This window comes from Channa argus, chromosome 23 (genome assembly GCF_033026475.1).
Source record: "Channa argus isolate prfri chromosome 23, Channa argus male v1.0, whole genome shotgun sequence".
Classification (NCBI taxonomy): Eukaryota; Metazoa; Chordata; class Actinopteri; order Anabantiformes; family Channidae; genus Channa; species Channa argus.
The window spans coordinates 11,555,579-11,569,963 of NC_090219.1; the positions used below are offsets into that span (position 1 = coordinate 11,555,579).

A 14,385-nucleotide genomic window follows, 5' to 3' on the forward strand; every position below is an offset into this window, starting at 1 on the left:
GTATCTTCACATTAAAAGACCTGATTTTTTTTTTTTTTTTTTTTAAACCCAGCTCGTCTGTTCTATCTCAGATTATGTGGATTTTGTGAACGGTCTGAACCTGACAAAGGTTTTCGGGACCCTGCGTCTAAAGCTCGGTTTCTAACGCGTCGTCACCGTCGCCACAGTGCAACTCTCACAATCTCTGTGCCTATGAAACGAGGCGTTCGCTGCTGAAACGAAAGAGATCAGCCAGCTGTGGGAGCACGTTGAAGCCTGGAGGACACGCAAGCTTTGCTGCCTGCATCCTCCTCCCTCTCTCCCTACTTCTCCCCTGGAGGAGGAAGGAGGGAAGCTTGCTCACTGGAGAAAAGGCAACCAGAGAACATTCAAATGATAGAAAATAACTCTGATCATTAGTAAACAAATAAATAAGGCTATGACACAACAATATATATATTTGTAGATATAAAAACAGAAACATGTGCAATGATTCCAGTATCATCTTCACACAAAAAATGTTCACATCTCTATAGTAATCTAGATTTTTTTTTTTATATTTTTTTTTTTTAAATCTTGTTTTTTTCTTTTCTGTACCAACCAGCACAAAAAAAACGACAGCCACTCCACAAGTTTGTGACATCTCCACCCAGCCCGGAATCAGACTGGGATCCTGCCCAACTCCTCAGTGTGATGGAAACCAGTCAAAGTGTGGAGCCAACCAGGCTGCTGGAGCAGGGAAATCGAGCTAAATGGGTGGATGTGTTCATGGCACCGGTTCGGACTGCGTTAAAAAAAAAAAACAAACACAATAAATCCTGCAGAGAAAGAGCGCTGAGCGAGCTGGCTGGCAAGTGTTTGTCCTGTGCCCCCCTGCGTCCTGCCCTCGCACCTCCCCCCCTTTATTTTATATTCATCTGTGGCTCGGTGGAGGGCTGGCTGGTTGGCACCGCCCGCCTGGCAGTCCCATGGCTATAAAATCTAACACACATCAGAGGGGGGGGGGGGAAATAAAAAATAAAAAATTCCAGAGCCAAACAACCCACAAAAAAACTAAGCGGAGGACAAACAAGAAGACAATGGCGGCAGAAAGTCAGTCTGGATCATACACACACTTTAACACACTCACATTTTCACAGTCTCTCACACACACACACACACACACACACACACACTAATCATTAAAATACTGGAGTCAATAAACTGCTCTATACATGAGCTTTTCCCCATCCCACTCTTTACACATTTACATGTTATGACCCTAAATCTTGACCTCTGACCCCATATCCTTACAGCACACTTTCCCTCCTCCGTCTCCTTACCCACCCCCACAACAGTAAAGATGGGAGAAAAACATAGATGCTGTATTCCACCACCTTTGTCAGGTGAGCGCAGGTAAAATCCCACACTCGCATCATATTTCAGGAAACAGACCAGGAGGGAGAAAAAAAGGGAAGAGATGATGATGGTGGGCATGGCCTCCTGGAGAATGGGTGGGGCTCATGTAGACGCAGGTGAGTCACTGATCGTGCCCACTTCCACTTGCAGGATTGTGGGTGATAATAGAAGAGGGAAGAAAGAGCGAGGGGCCGTGATTTTCTCGTGTGAACAAAGAAAGCAGGTGAAGTTTCTGGAGGAGTTGGGGGGTGTTTATGTGGGGGGGGTCTGTCTCAGTGGAGGCCATTTCTCCTGTAGGCATGTCCTGATCCTATAGAGGGTGTTGTCTACCTGTCCTTCAGCTCCTGAGTGACACGTTTGGTGAATCTGCCACAGAACAGCCCCATCAGGAAGAGCACAGCCACACCTGCACCAATCACAGTCAGGATATAGTTCTTGGACGGTGAGGTCATCACCTGCATGGCCAGGTCTGACAAGCCCTCAGCGGGAGCCACCTGGCAGGAAGCAGGAGCCAGATGACCAATTAAATTCTGATATGTATGTTGGAATTTTTACAAACTCATCATGTTTAACCATCACATTAAAGCACATGTACAGACACTGACATGATCTAAAAACTAAAACAAACACAACAGCACTAAAAATGCAATGATCTCCCTACATTTCTATGATCAAAAGGCGTCTTGTCTTTGTGATAACACGAAACAAGTGTGTTTACAACAGTGGAGCCTGTACAATGCACAATTCATTTCAAAAGAAAAGCTCCTTTAAAGCTAAGGTTATGCAGTTCAACCTTTAAATTTAAAAGTAAAATCAAATTTTAACTGATTTTACACTCAATCTTAATTTAAAAGCCAGTCCTAAAAAAAAAAAGACTTTAAACAGTTGATTCTGTTAACTTATTTTCAATAAAAGCTCCTTTAAACTGATAAATTCTTAAAAACCACCATTTAAACATTTTGAACAGCTTCTGCACACAATTTCAAATTAAACCTTCTTTAAGACTGATGCAACTGTCCTTCACAGACTGAATGACCCAAGCAGCAGAGCTCCCGTTTGTGTTGGTTGTGTGGTGGGTCTCCTGCTCTTTGCCACGTCACCACCAGTCATGTTTTCACAGTGTTTTGTGGGTTTCACTGACAGGGGGGAAGAAGCTGTGGCTCAGGTACGATACCTTAGCGGCGTAGCTCCACATGTCAATGCGATCCTGAAGTCTCTTCTTACACTCAGGCTGCAGACGAACACGTTTGTCCTGCAGTGCTTCTATGAGGCATGACATCTCTGAGAAGACAGAATATGCACATTAAGCAGAAGACAAATGAAAACAAATTTGTCCTTAGGTCTAGTATTTAACTTTACAGAACATCTAAAAAAACAAAAAAAAAAAAAAAACAAGACACTAACAACAAGACACTAGTATAATGAGATTTGTCTATGTCCGTGTCAGGTTGTGGACTCACGGCGTCCCCTTCCAGGTGGGATGGCAGCACAGTGGTGTTTGATGTCCAGAGCGCATGCTGTGTGGAGGACAGGGTCAACAAAGATGTCCGCCTTACTTTCCTTTAGCATGTTCAACACCTCCTACAAGCATAGAGGAGATTTTAAGGGAGGGAATGAGAGGGAGAATGGGTATAAGGATCAGAATATAAGGAAGGAAGGAGGAACAAAACAAAGAGGATGAAGCAGAGGAGAAATGATTAAGTATGTGGGATTTAGTGTGTCGTAACACTGCGGTTTACAGTGGTCAGTGAAAGCAACACAGAGGATCTTTACCTTCTTGCACGGTTCCAGTTTGATCTTCAGCAGGTTGACCTTCAAACATTCCTCCACCTGCCCCGTCTGCTCCTGAGCTGCTGCCTCCTCCGGACACAGCTGAGAGATCTGAACACACACACACACACACACACACACGTTTACATGCACAGTACTGTAGCACATCTATGTTTACATGTTGTCATCGGATTCCACCTCTGCCCACTCAGTTCAGTTACTTATTCTAAGTATGAGGAAGCATCACTAAGTAATGTTGCCTCCTTTCATTTCAGCTCCACTCATCTCACAGTCTGCCGAGGTTTGTCCTGCATTTGATTATACTGAATGCACATTTACGTGACAGAGAAATCAGCAGTCTCCATGACCAATCTACCTGGTTTCCCTTATTCTGTATCCTGATTTCAGAAACCTCCTTCACACTGAGCTCTGACTTCATCTTAGTCACCTGATTACGTCTTAATCATAAGCAGGTGACATGATGACTAAAGTGGACAACATTTCCACTTGACAAGTTTCAAGATCACACCGTGTTCATTTAATATCTTTTGGTCATTGCAAGAAGGGAAAAAAAAAAAAAAAAAAAAATCATTTATCATAAACGAGGTGAAGTAAAACTTTTGATTGAACTTGATTAACTAATTCTAACAGGGCACATCAGCAATAATCTGATAAACAACAATGGATTTTTTTTCTCTTTACTATCACCAAAAACAAAATAGAACAGTGACAGCTGATTGTTTTTCTTTCACATTTTAAATGTGCCAATTCTCATATTTCACAGTACACAGCTGAATAGTGACACTTTCAGTATTTACCTCCTGTGTGCAGTGCATCTGCAGCTGAGGGTCCAGCCTGTAATCCAGAGCCGACTCCTGCAGGATGACCCGGATCTGGTCCTCACAGTCTGGAGACAAACGCTGTCGTAACACACAAATACGCAAGTTTAAGTTTTGGGGGTTTTTTTTAGCCCTGAAATAATTATGTGAATGTTCATGTAGAAGCTGATATCAGGTGTTACTTTAAAACAGTCTGAAAAACACCACGTGCATCACGGGTTTCTACAGAGAGTTTCTAACTGGTGTCTCCTCATACACCAGTAAGACTTCCTCAAAGCACCTTCTCATTTTGACAAACATTTTTCAAAAAGTTTTGTATAACAATATCAGTTTGCATGAGTCTAAAAACAGAGTCAGACGTGGAAAAATGGGGAGAAAGAAACCTTTTCAACCATGAGGCATCGAATGCCCATCAACTCCCAGGCTAAGAAATCAGATTCATCAGAAACCGTTAAAACAGTGAAGATGGACATGTGACTGACCTGGTCTGCGTATTTGAGTTTGAGGCAGGAGATGACCTGACCCTCCAGCTCTGTGTCAGCTGTCGCTTTGTTCAGGATGGACTGACAGAACTTTGGGATGTCTGCTTTACAGGCTTTCCTCAGCACTGGGTTCAGCCTGTAGTCTGGAGAGAGACACACGTGCACACACACACACACTCAGCAGTCAGACCTACAGGCCTAATAAGTCCTAAAACATTAAGAGGTATGTGTGTGTTCTGTGCACATACCTGTGTTTTGCGTGATCTGTCTCTTCGTGATCATCTGTTTGCATTTAGGATCCATCAGCTCGCTGTTTTTGTTCTGTTTCAGACACTGAAGAACGTTCTTCCCCTCCGACTCTGTACAGAAACGCTGAAACACACACACAAAAGCTCCATTACACACAGATCAGTCTGGAATAAGTGTAACTGTAACTGTGTCATACACACTATAACTTAGGTTGTTTATTGAGAACATTTACAGGAAAATCATTGTTTACATTGCAGTAAATCAAGCTGAATAACTGGTGACATGAGACATATGTGCAGGTACACAGCGCAAACACATTAAACACTAATAAAACTCAAATCTTTAGTCTTAGTGAGCTTCCTGGCTGGGCCTGGGCCATGAATGCACCGTCGCACCCCTTGTCTCCAAATGTCCCGAGAAGCTCTTTTGTGAGGATGAGACGCTGGTTTTACTGGCCCACCTTTATCATGTGCTTGCAGACTCTCATCAGCTGATAGTCCAGTTCAGGCTCAGCCATCTCCACCTCCTGCAGCTTGAATATCCGCTGGTGGCAGCGCTGATTCAAGTAACGCTTGTTCTCCTTTAGGCACTCAATGACCTACAGAGGGACACAGACACATGGGACACACAGATGTTTTTACATATAAACAAAGTATATATGTATTTATTGGTGTTATGTCTGTCACTACTGATTGTTTCTGCTTAGGGTCAGTGTATTTATGGCAAACCATTTATATCCTTAAGGAAATTTCAAGTTATTGTATTGACTAAGCTTAAAGCTGCTGAGAAGCTGCATAGAAAAAAACTGACACTTTCACCATCACACACATCCCATCACGGCTATTGGTCTCTTACTAAATGACTGACCATAGCTCCTCTGCTTTGACCATGAAGTACAGTAGGCTTTAAACTTTCTCTGTGTATTTATAAAAATGTTTTTGTAAATTCAACAAATTCCCCAACACACACACAGTGTGACTTTATGCAACATGGTGGGGAAGCAGTTATAAGTGACCCACAACCTACAACAGACGTCCCACCCTGGACAAAGTTGGGGGAGATATGTTGCTCAGTCAGCTCATGAGGTGCAGGCTCCTGGGCTCTGTGCACTCAGTACTGTCTCTGCTTAGAGGCTGTTCACTTCACAACCTCTCAGTAGGGACAGTGTTGTGTTCTGGATGTAAAGTCCAGCTCACCAGCACACAAAGGAAGAGCTGCTTTCTTTAATGTGAAGGAGACTCGGAACATCTAGGACAAGTGGCATGTTTGCCTTTATACAATTATGCTTTACACAAATGGTAAAACTAAAGATGTAACATGAAATCAAAAATACATTTCAAATAAAAAACACACTAAAAATAAGTAATTAAAAAAATCGATTTATAAATCTGTGACCCTTTGTAAATTGGAGTTGATTCCTACAGGTTCAATAAATGCTGCCATCTGCTGGTTGTTGGAGACACCTACACGTTTCGGAGTTTCATTTCTTTGCAAGAACTTACATTTTTGTAAATAACTGAAAATGTTTTAGATGTTAGAAACTGATCACAGTTCTATTTTGCAGCTACTATCACATGCTTACAATACTGTATGTGAATGAAATCTAACACTGGCTGCACAGGAAAGACAATCCAAAGATTCAATTATGTCAACCTGACTTCTTTCTTCTTGTTTCGACACGTTTTTAGATAAGTAGCGAAACATTATTACTCAAGAAGAAAGAAGTCCGGTTGACATGATTCAATCTTTGGAGAACCAAACCTGGATGACTCAGAATTTTCACCAACAGGACAGACAATCCTACAAATATGTTTAAGTCTGAGTAGGTGTGTGTGTGTGTGTGTGTGTGTGTGTGTGTGTGTGTGTGTGTGTGTGTGTGTGTGTGTGTGTGTGTGTGTGTGTGTGTGTGTAGCTGCTGACCTGAGCGTTGCCATAGGCCACATTGGGACACAATCTGGCGATGTCCTGCTTGCAGGAGTCGTACAGCTCTGGCTCCAGACGAATGTCCTCTGACTGCAAAGATTAAGAATCAAATTTATGAATTTTTGTTTGTAGTTTATTGCATTAATTTGCTGTATAAGGTGTCTGTTTGTATTCTTGCTGCTCCTGTTAACCAAACATAGCACAGTTTGTGCATAAGAAGTGTAAAATATTCGCAGTTGATACATTTGTGCATGTAATTTGTTGAATACACAAGTGTTAGAACAATCTAACAATATTTTGTTGAACATTTTAACATGCCTACATTTATAAGCTGAAAAATGCCACTGAAGGAAGATCCTGAACATGTAACACTGGAGCAGAGAAGGATATTTTAGAGAACAGTGTTTTTTGCAACTTTGTGTCAACAGTTGGCTTTAATTCCTGTTTGAACATGGCAATGTTTGCTGTGCACAGAAACAAAGAAATGGTTTTTCCAGCGTGAACTTCAGTGGTCTCAACAACAAAACACCTTCAACGGGATAAACAGCTTTAAAAGAAGCTCCCTGATTTGGAAGCTAGTGGTTTTAAATGAAGAACATTTAAATCTCTTGTGGCTAAATGGGACCAAATTCCTGCAGCCAGACTCAAAATTCTGGTGCAAAACCTGCAACTAGAAGAGTAAAGGCTGTTTTCAAAAGTGAACGTGGATTATAAAACTGATTGTTAAGTGGTAATAAATCATCTCATTAAGAGTCCAATCCTTGATTCCTTCTCCTCAGTTCATCCAGTTCTAAACCTAAAAATCAGTTCTCATGTGTCTCATAATATAGTATTAGCTAACTTGATAGCAAGAAGCTAATGTAAAAGTTATTCATGCAGCTTTTCCATTGAAGAAAGTAGCTTTAAAAGCACAAAGAACTATTACAATACAGTGGAAAAAACTAAGTTTTTCTAGAATCTTTAAAATCGCCCACACAACATTCTCGCCCTTGCATTTTTGGGCCTATAGAGAACGTGCACTAGTGTCCTCCTCCAGCAATGGCTGTTGGCTTCATGCACACGAGTGGGGAATAAGTAAAACAACCGTACGACTTTTGCAGACATGGAAACTATATTTGAGGAAATGGATCAAATTCTATTAATAACAGGAGAACACAGTTAGACAGCTCACTACGAACTGCTCTAAACATCTCAATCTCATAAATGTTCTTTTTTAATGAAGCCTGGACACTGACCACAATCATTAATCACTCAAGCTTAAAGACCTGAGGTCTTCATTTAGCCCCAGTGCCTCAATGAAAAATGACTATGTACAGGATATGGATGTATTAAAGAGAGCTCTCATTATGCATCAACAGTTGGAGATGACACGTCTGAGACATCACACTTAAGTGTCCTACATTGGGACACACTATGCAGTGTTTTCAGAAATCTTCTTTTAGTTACAAATTCTCATTTTACTCTCAATCAAAAGGTGCTGCTGTTTGATGGGGACCTGCTCACTGACAGTGACATCAAATTAGTGAACATACCATCTCCACCTCCTCCACTCGCAGCTGTTTACGACACTTGACAGACACTCGCTGCTCCTTGGCGTCCTGTAGCGTGTCGTTTCTCACCGTGGTGCTGAGGCAGATCACCACGTCCACCCTGAACAACAGCAATAATAAAAGGTTCCACGATATTCTGACAGAGATATTTTTATATTTGTCAAGACAATTTCATGCTTAACTGCCGATGAGAATAAACTGGATTGATCAGGCTGGTTCTTATTTAGCCTGGAGAAGTAAAATCCAATCCAATACCAAAAAAAAAACAAGTTGAGCATGTTGAGCCAAGCAGGGGCTATACAGTTCAGTTCTGCTAGTTTGGTTCTGGCTTTATATTATATTTTAGGACTTTCAACATGTCTAAATAACAGTGTAAAAATACACGTAATCAGGCTGTCAAATGATAAATGCATTTTGTTTTGAGAGCTGTTCCAGAATCTAATTTCCCACAGCTGCTGATCAAATCTGCAGTGAGCTTACAGCAGTATTTTACACTGCTGAACAAACAGAGCCGATTTTCTAGATCCATATGCAGCAGGTTTTGTCTGAATCCTCTTTAATGACTGGGAGTCAATGTGAGTTGCACATTGTGACTATTGATCTGTAAAGTGGCTGTAAAGAAGAGTCAACAGAAATTACATTTTAATAAAAAAGAAAGATGTTTCTAGCTTTAAGCTTTAAGTCCAAGCCTAAAAATAGATATACAAACTCAATGAAGCTAAAACGTGGGGTACTTTTTGCTCCGTTAACCTATTTACTACATGATCCTACAAATGACCCCTTAAGACTGGGAAAATGTGTCGTACTTAAAAGGATCCAGCTTTTTTTTTAATGCAATTTCTCAGCAACGTATCAAATAATTCTGTATGACACACCCCATGCCTGCATACCCTCAGTGCTGTCTCCAACTAGCAGATTACGCATTTAAATAAAACCTGGCAGCTCAATCTGTTTTGAAAATTCTGGAAGCCAGATTAGGTTTTTTGAAACATTAAAATGTCCTCTTGGACATATTTGAGGACATCTTAAAACTTAGCACAGCACTTGTTGGACTGTTGGATGGGAAAAAAAAAAAAAAAAACGCTGGCAGCCAACGTTATAATTCATTCACCGGTTGTTCTCTAAAACACTGGACTGGACACCTCAGAAGGAATGTTGGGAAAGTGAACTGACCAGTCATCAAAGCACCTCAAAAAAATATTAGCACAAAGTTACATTTGTTACATTTGCACCAAGGTGCTGGGATAAAGAGCGAAAGGAAGCCAAATGCACTCAAGCTGGTACACAGGCCTCTGAGGATGAACCACTTTGTGACAATTCGAGAAACTAGTAGAAATAGTTTTGAATGTATACTAGGTTCTGCCGATATGAAGGACGGATTGTGTGTGTGTGTGTGTGTGTGTCTGTCTTACTTCTTTTTGATGTTGGGACACAGTTTAAGGACGTCTTCTTTGCAGGCCGTCTTAAACTTGTAGGAGAACCGGAAATCTTTGATCTGAATCTAAAACAGAAACACAGACAGCTGCTTAGTGTTTTTTTATGACTTATACCTCCATTTATGATTTGTCAAAAATGATAAGCAAAGGTGCTTTTGTGTCAACTATAAAATCAACACAAACGTCCTCTGTTCCTGTGGAGCTAAAACATCTGTGAAACATATTTTCTTCAGTCTTCTCACCAGCTGGAAGTGTGTTACTCCCACCGCACATTTCTCATTCATCTCCTTCTGGTGTTTGTTCTGAACCAAACACTCCATTAGATCACCACTGTCGATCTGATTATCAGCTACCTCCTGACAGGAAAAAAGATAAGTGTGATATCGTTAAGGGAGCAACTGATTTTTAAGAACCAAGTCTTTTAATATTGCATGTATGAAAAGAAAGCATATCGTCTCCAATCTGAAGTGCACAACTAAACAAACGATTAAACATCAGCAAAACTGGGAACCTTCATAACCATTATTGTGCAATGCATCTTGACATGGCAAAGAAATTATCCAGTGAATTCCAGTGAAGTCATTAATAAATAAATAAAAAACTCTCACATTGCTGTAAGAATGATATAAAACAAATGCTGCTTTGCTCCATGGTGCACACAAAGCTCTAATATAAGCAGAGATACTAAAGGAGTTTACATTATCTCACTGCACACATGTGCATTTTATCCACCAACATTAGCTTGTTCAGCGGCATAAAAACAGACTGCGATGTTTGCACAGGTCTGATCCACAGCTACGTGAAGCTGGTTGGAGGTTGCTGCTGCCAAAAGGAGGTTCAATCCAGCTTACATTTCCACTTGCACCCATAAGCACTGTGAATGCTTCATGGGTGTGTTCACTTAGGACGTCTAACATTCATTATTTGCCGTATTAGATAAGCACATTGTGTTTGTGTACTCAAAGATTAGATCACATTTTCAAACCGATAACTGCGTAAGAGTGTGTGTCGATGTTGTTTGTTACTTCAGGGAATGCGGAGGAGCAAATCAGACAAATTCAGGAAATAGCTTTAGAGTCAAAAACACAAGAGATAACGATTAGAGGTGAGATGAGAAGCAGGCCTCCAAAACAAAAACTTCCTGTTTGCTGCTGTCAGTCCTCTTTATTTTGTTCGCTCTTCATTCATTTGAAACTCTCCCGGGGTTTTTCTTTTTGCTCTGGAAGCCAGTTTCTTACACTGGACATCCGTGAACAGAGTTCTTCTTTTGCTGCAGTCGAGCCAAACTTGGAAAAACTCTTTTACCAACTCAGACTGGATTTCAGAAGGAGTGTGAGACGGGGACTTTCTGAGCCGACTTACATGGCAGTGGGCCTGAATGACTGGTTCACAGGCTCTCATCAGCAGTGCCTCAATCTGAATGTCCTGATGAGACAACAGATAGCACAAAGCAGAAAGAAATGAATTAGATCCGTTCAGACAGTTCTGGTCGAAGTGCTACGCACTCCACCACCATGATGCTCAAACCTGGAAACACTTCAAGACAAACCTTAAAAAAATCGTTTAAGTGCTTTTACGTCATAAAACTGACCATTAAGCTTCATTTTGTCACTTTACTGCTTAGATTGATTATGTAGCACATGTCAGGGATAGTTTCTTATATTTGAGAAGCAGCAGCAGCGACACTAACCTCTGACTCCAGCTCAGTCAGGTTTCCAACTACATCTCTGCAGTTAGGCACTAGATCCTCCAGGTGGTCCTGCAGACACTCCAGCTCCTGTCCAGGCTCAGTCTTCTCGCTGCACCACTTTCCCAGGTCTGTCATGCAACGTTTTTGCAGCTCGGGGTCCAACTTCACATCCAGTGCCCTCTGGTGGAGAATTCTCTGCACCTCTACCTTGCAGTCCCTGGAGAGCTGCAGGAGGACGATGGGAAAATCCAGTTAGACAAAGACCAGAGAAACCCTTATTGCGCTAGGAGGCCTTAAACTGATACTCCACTTCCAGCAATTTTGTTCTTAACACACACACACACACACACACACAAAAAAAAAAAACCAACACACATTTTCAAAAGGTGACAATTTGCATAGAACACTCACAACTCTGCTGTCTGTGTTGAAGATTGCATTTGTATATGTTAAGAGGCTTCATCATAATAATAACTCTGAAAAAGAGTGTGTCTGGATCTCAAAATTAATGGAGAACTCTTCTTTAATAAAACCACCAGATCTTGCATCAGATTCATAAACTGCTAGTTTCAATGTTCCCATCATCTCAATTAAAAATGTAGTTCATGAAGCGGATGTTCAGCAGGCTCAAGCCAGTGGCTGTCAGACAGTAAGTCAGCCAAAGTCTGTAGGCTGTTAGCATGGAAATACAAACATACAGACAAGCATACAACCAAGTTTTAGCCATTTACATATCATCTAAAGCAAAAATACTATTATTACTATTATAAAGTCAGACTAAAATGCAAATTCATGGAATAAAAGTGGCGACTAAAGACTACTTTGTTACACCTTGTTGTAAACCTCTGTCACAGCTGATTTTCTGCAATAACCCAAAAGCCAATGGAGAAATCCAGATGGATTTTTGGACTTGTGGGTTGGTCTGTATAGTCAATTAAGCGAGAAGCTCGGTTTTCTGAAAAGACTATATCTGAAAGAATAATGAAACTCTCATTTGCAACATTTTTTATTAGTCATTAATAACTAATAAGGGCCCCAACCCTCCCACTTCGTGGCTGCGCGGGGCCACACCAGGTGGGGTGGGATTCAAACCAAAGTCTTCTGCATCCCAAGCCAATGCTCTACCATTGAGCCACCAGGGCCTAGTTATTAATATTTAGGTGATTTTTTTTTTTTTTTAAATCAAACTGTCAAAATTGAATGGTTTTGGCTTCTCAAATGTGGGCATGTGCAGATTTCTTTTTTGATATTAAATTGGATATTTGTTTGACTCTGGACCAATTGTCAGATAACAAGTCATCCAAAGATTTAGCTTCAGCAGAGTCATAAATAATAGTCTTTAGTTGCAGGCCTAGAAAAGCTGCGAGGTAGAGCTCACTCTGAACAGGTTGCTATTGGCCCATGGCACAAAAGCCTGTTTGTCAAAGCTGAGTGGGACATAAAACTAAGCACAGACTGTGATTAGTGCTCTGAATGTGGAGATTTCACTGACATTTTGCCTCTATAGGTGCAAGCATGACCAGCCCCCAACATGATGAGTTTATCTGTATAAATGTTACTAGGCGGACTTCAACAGTGGTGGGGTTTTCTCAGACTTCTCTCCAATAAAAACTGGAAACTTCTCTGCTGATCTTCAGGCAGAAAATGTATTCCTACTAAAAAAAATGAAGTCAATTTAGTTGGAGTATCACTTTAAGGACAGCCTACTGATTTTTAAAATCAAGAACTGAGTGTGCTGCAGAGAATTAATCAAAGTACCCACCCAATTATTTTCAATTATTGATTCTTCACATCATAGTTTAGTGGCTCAACTTGCATCAGCCATTAACCTTGAAAAATCAGCCCCTTACATGCATCAACACCACATAAGAATTACGCAGCACAAGCACTTCCCTTAAATCACTTCCTCTGACATGACTGTCATGATGACTGCTGGTTTACCAGTCATCATGAAAGTCACCTCCAGTTTCCTGTGATTATCAGCAGGACATACTCACAGTAAAACCAGGGTTTTCTGCTTCAGAGTCCCCCACAGGAAGCTACAAGAATATTCTCTGGTCAGTGAGAAACACATCTCCTGCATATTAACCATAAGTTTTTATGTTCTTCTGGATACTGACAACCTGCTGTAACACATTTATACTTAGATCATCATTGTAGACATTTACTTGTTGCTGTAAAGCTCCTTCCAAAGTGTGCAAAAGTTCACGTTTCAAATTTAGATCAACACTTACAGCACGGAGGTTAAAGCTTGAACTACACATGATCTTCTCTGACTTACTCCGACTTTTATCTGGCCATCAAATGTCTTTTTTTTGGTTTAATATTTTATATTAAATTTGAATGGAATGCAGTAATCAGAACTGCTCCTTATCCACCATGTGGACAAATTCGCTTTTGGTAGAATATAGTTCAGAATGAAAACTGTTAATTAGAGTGAGGTTTGAAAACTACTAGACTCTGAATTGTATTTGGTGGAAATACCCACAGCAAACAGTTTGACGAATAAATGAATGAACTGCTCCTCCTCCTGCTCCTGCTCATTTAGAAAATTCAGCAATGAGCTGAAACATCTTGCTGTGACCTGAGTGGACACTCACCCTTCGTCCCTGCTCCACAGAGCGGTACGCGTGGCGGTACAGGCAGGAGAATATGGCCCCCGGCGGCATCATTTCGCTGGTCTCATTCCACCCATAAGTGTGGCAGAGCCGAGATGCATCGCCCTGACATTTCTTATACAGGATGGGATCCAACCTGGCAACAACACGGGAAAAACAGACAAACAACTTTTTACTGCGTCTGTTCAACCACACTGATCGCAAAATAAAAGCATTTAGACAGAACGTTCCCCTTAACAGCCTGAATTTAATGTGCTCTTCTAAAACCATAATTAGAAACATGGGTGCACGTACTAACCTCAAGAAGTCTGCATTCTGCAAGAGAACCGGAGGTAACCAGCTTTCATAAACACACCCATGTGTGCCGTGAATATGATAATATATGTTGACAGCTGATGGAAATCGAATGAACTAACCTAGCAATTATCATTTTCAATTGTGTAATATTGTA

The 14,385-nt window shown here is 41.0% G+C and overlaps 1 protein-coding gene across 3 annotated transcripts in view; it reads right to left on the reverse strand.

Annotated features, from left to right (window-relative positions):
• Nucleotides 1-14,385, reverse strand: part of glg1a (golgi glycoprotein 1a) — a 34,514-nt gene continuing 20,129 nt past the window's right edge. For 2 of the 3 annotated variants that reach the window (XM_067492939.1, XM_067492941.1), the window contains exons 11-26: nucleotides 13,917-14,070; nucleotides 13,314-13,355; nucleotides 11,317-11,541; nucleotides 10,989-11,051; nucleotides 9,869-9,982; nucleotides 9,603-9,691; nucleotides 8,173-8,290; nucleotides 6,638-6,730; nucleotides 5,178-5,315; nucleotides 4,717-4,840; nucleotides 4,469-4,611; nucleotides 3,966-4,067; nucleotides 3,151-3,258; nucleotides 2,838-2,958; nucleotides 2,552-2,658; nucleotides 1-1,871 (exon numbers count right to left, since the gene is read on the reverse strand). In XM_067492939.1, coding sequence (XP_067349040.1) covers nucleotides 1,704-1,871; nucleotides 2,552-2,658; nucleotides 2,838-2,958; nucleotides 3,151-3,258; nucleotides 3,966-4,067; nucleotides 4,469-4,611; nucleotides 4,717-4,840; nucleotides 5,178-5,315; nucleotides 6,638-6,730; nucleotides 8,173-8,290; nucleotides 9,603-9,691; nucleotides 9,869-9,982; nucleotides 10,989-11,051; nucleotides 11,317-11,541; nucleotides 13,314-13,355; nucleotides 13,917-14,070 — 1,909 coding nt within the window. In that variant the 3' untranslated portion in view covers nucleotides 1-1,703. The remainder of the gene's footprint in view (nucleotides 1,872-2,551; nucleotides 2,659-2,837; nucleotides 2,959-3,150; nucleotides 3,259-3,965; nucleotides 4,068-4,468; nucleotides 4,612-4,716; nucleotides 4,841-5,177; nucleotides 5,316-6,637; nucleotides 6,731-8,172; nucleotides 8,291-9,602; nucleotides 9,692-9,868; nucleotides 9,983-10,988; nucleotides 11,052-11,316; nucleotides 11,542-13,313; nucleotides 13,356-13,916; nucleotides 14,071-14,385) is intronic. The other variant, XM_067492940.1, reaches the window with a different exon arrangement.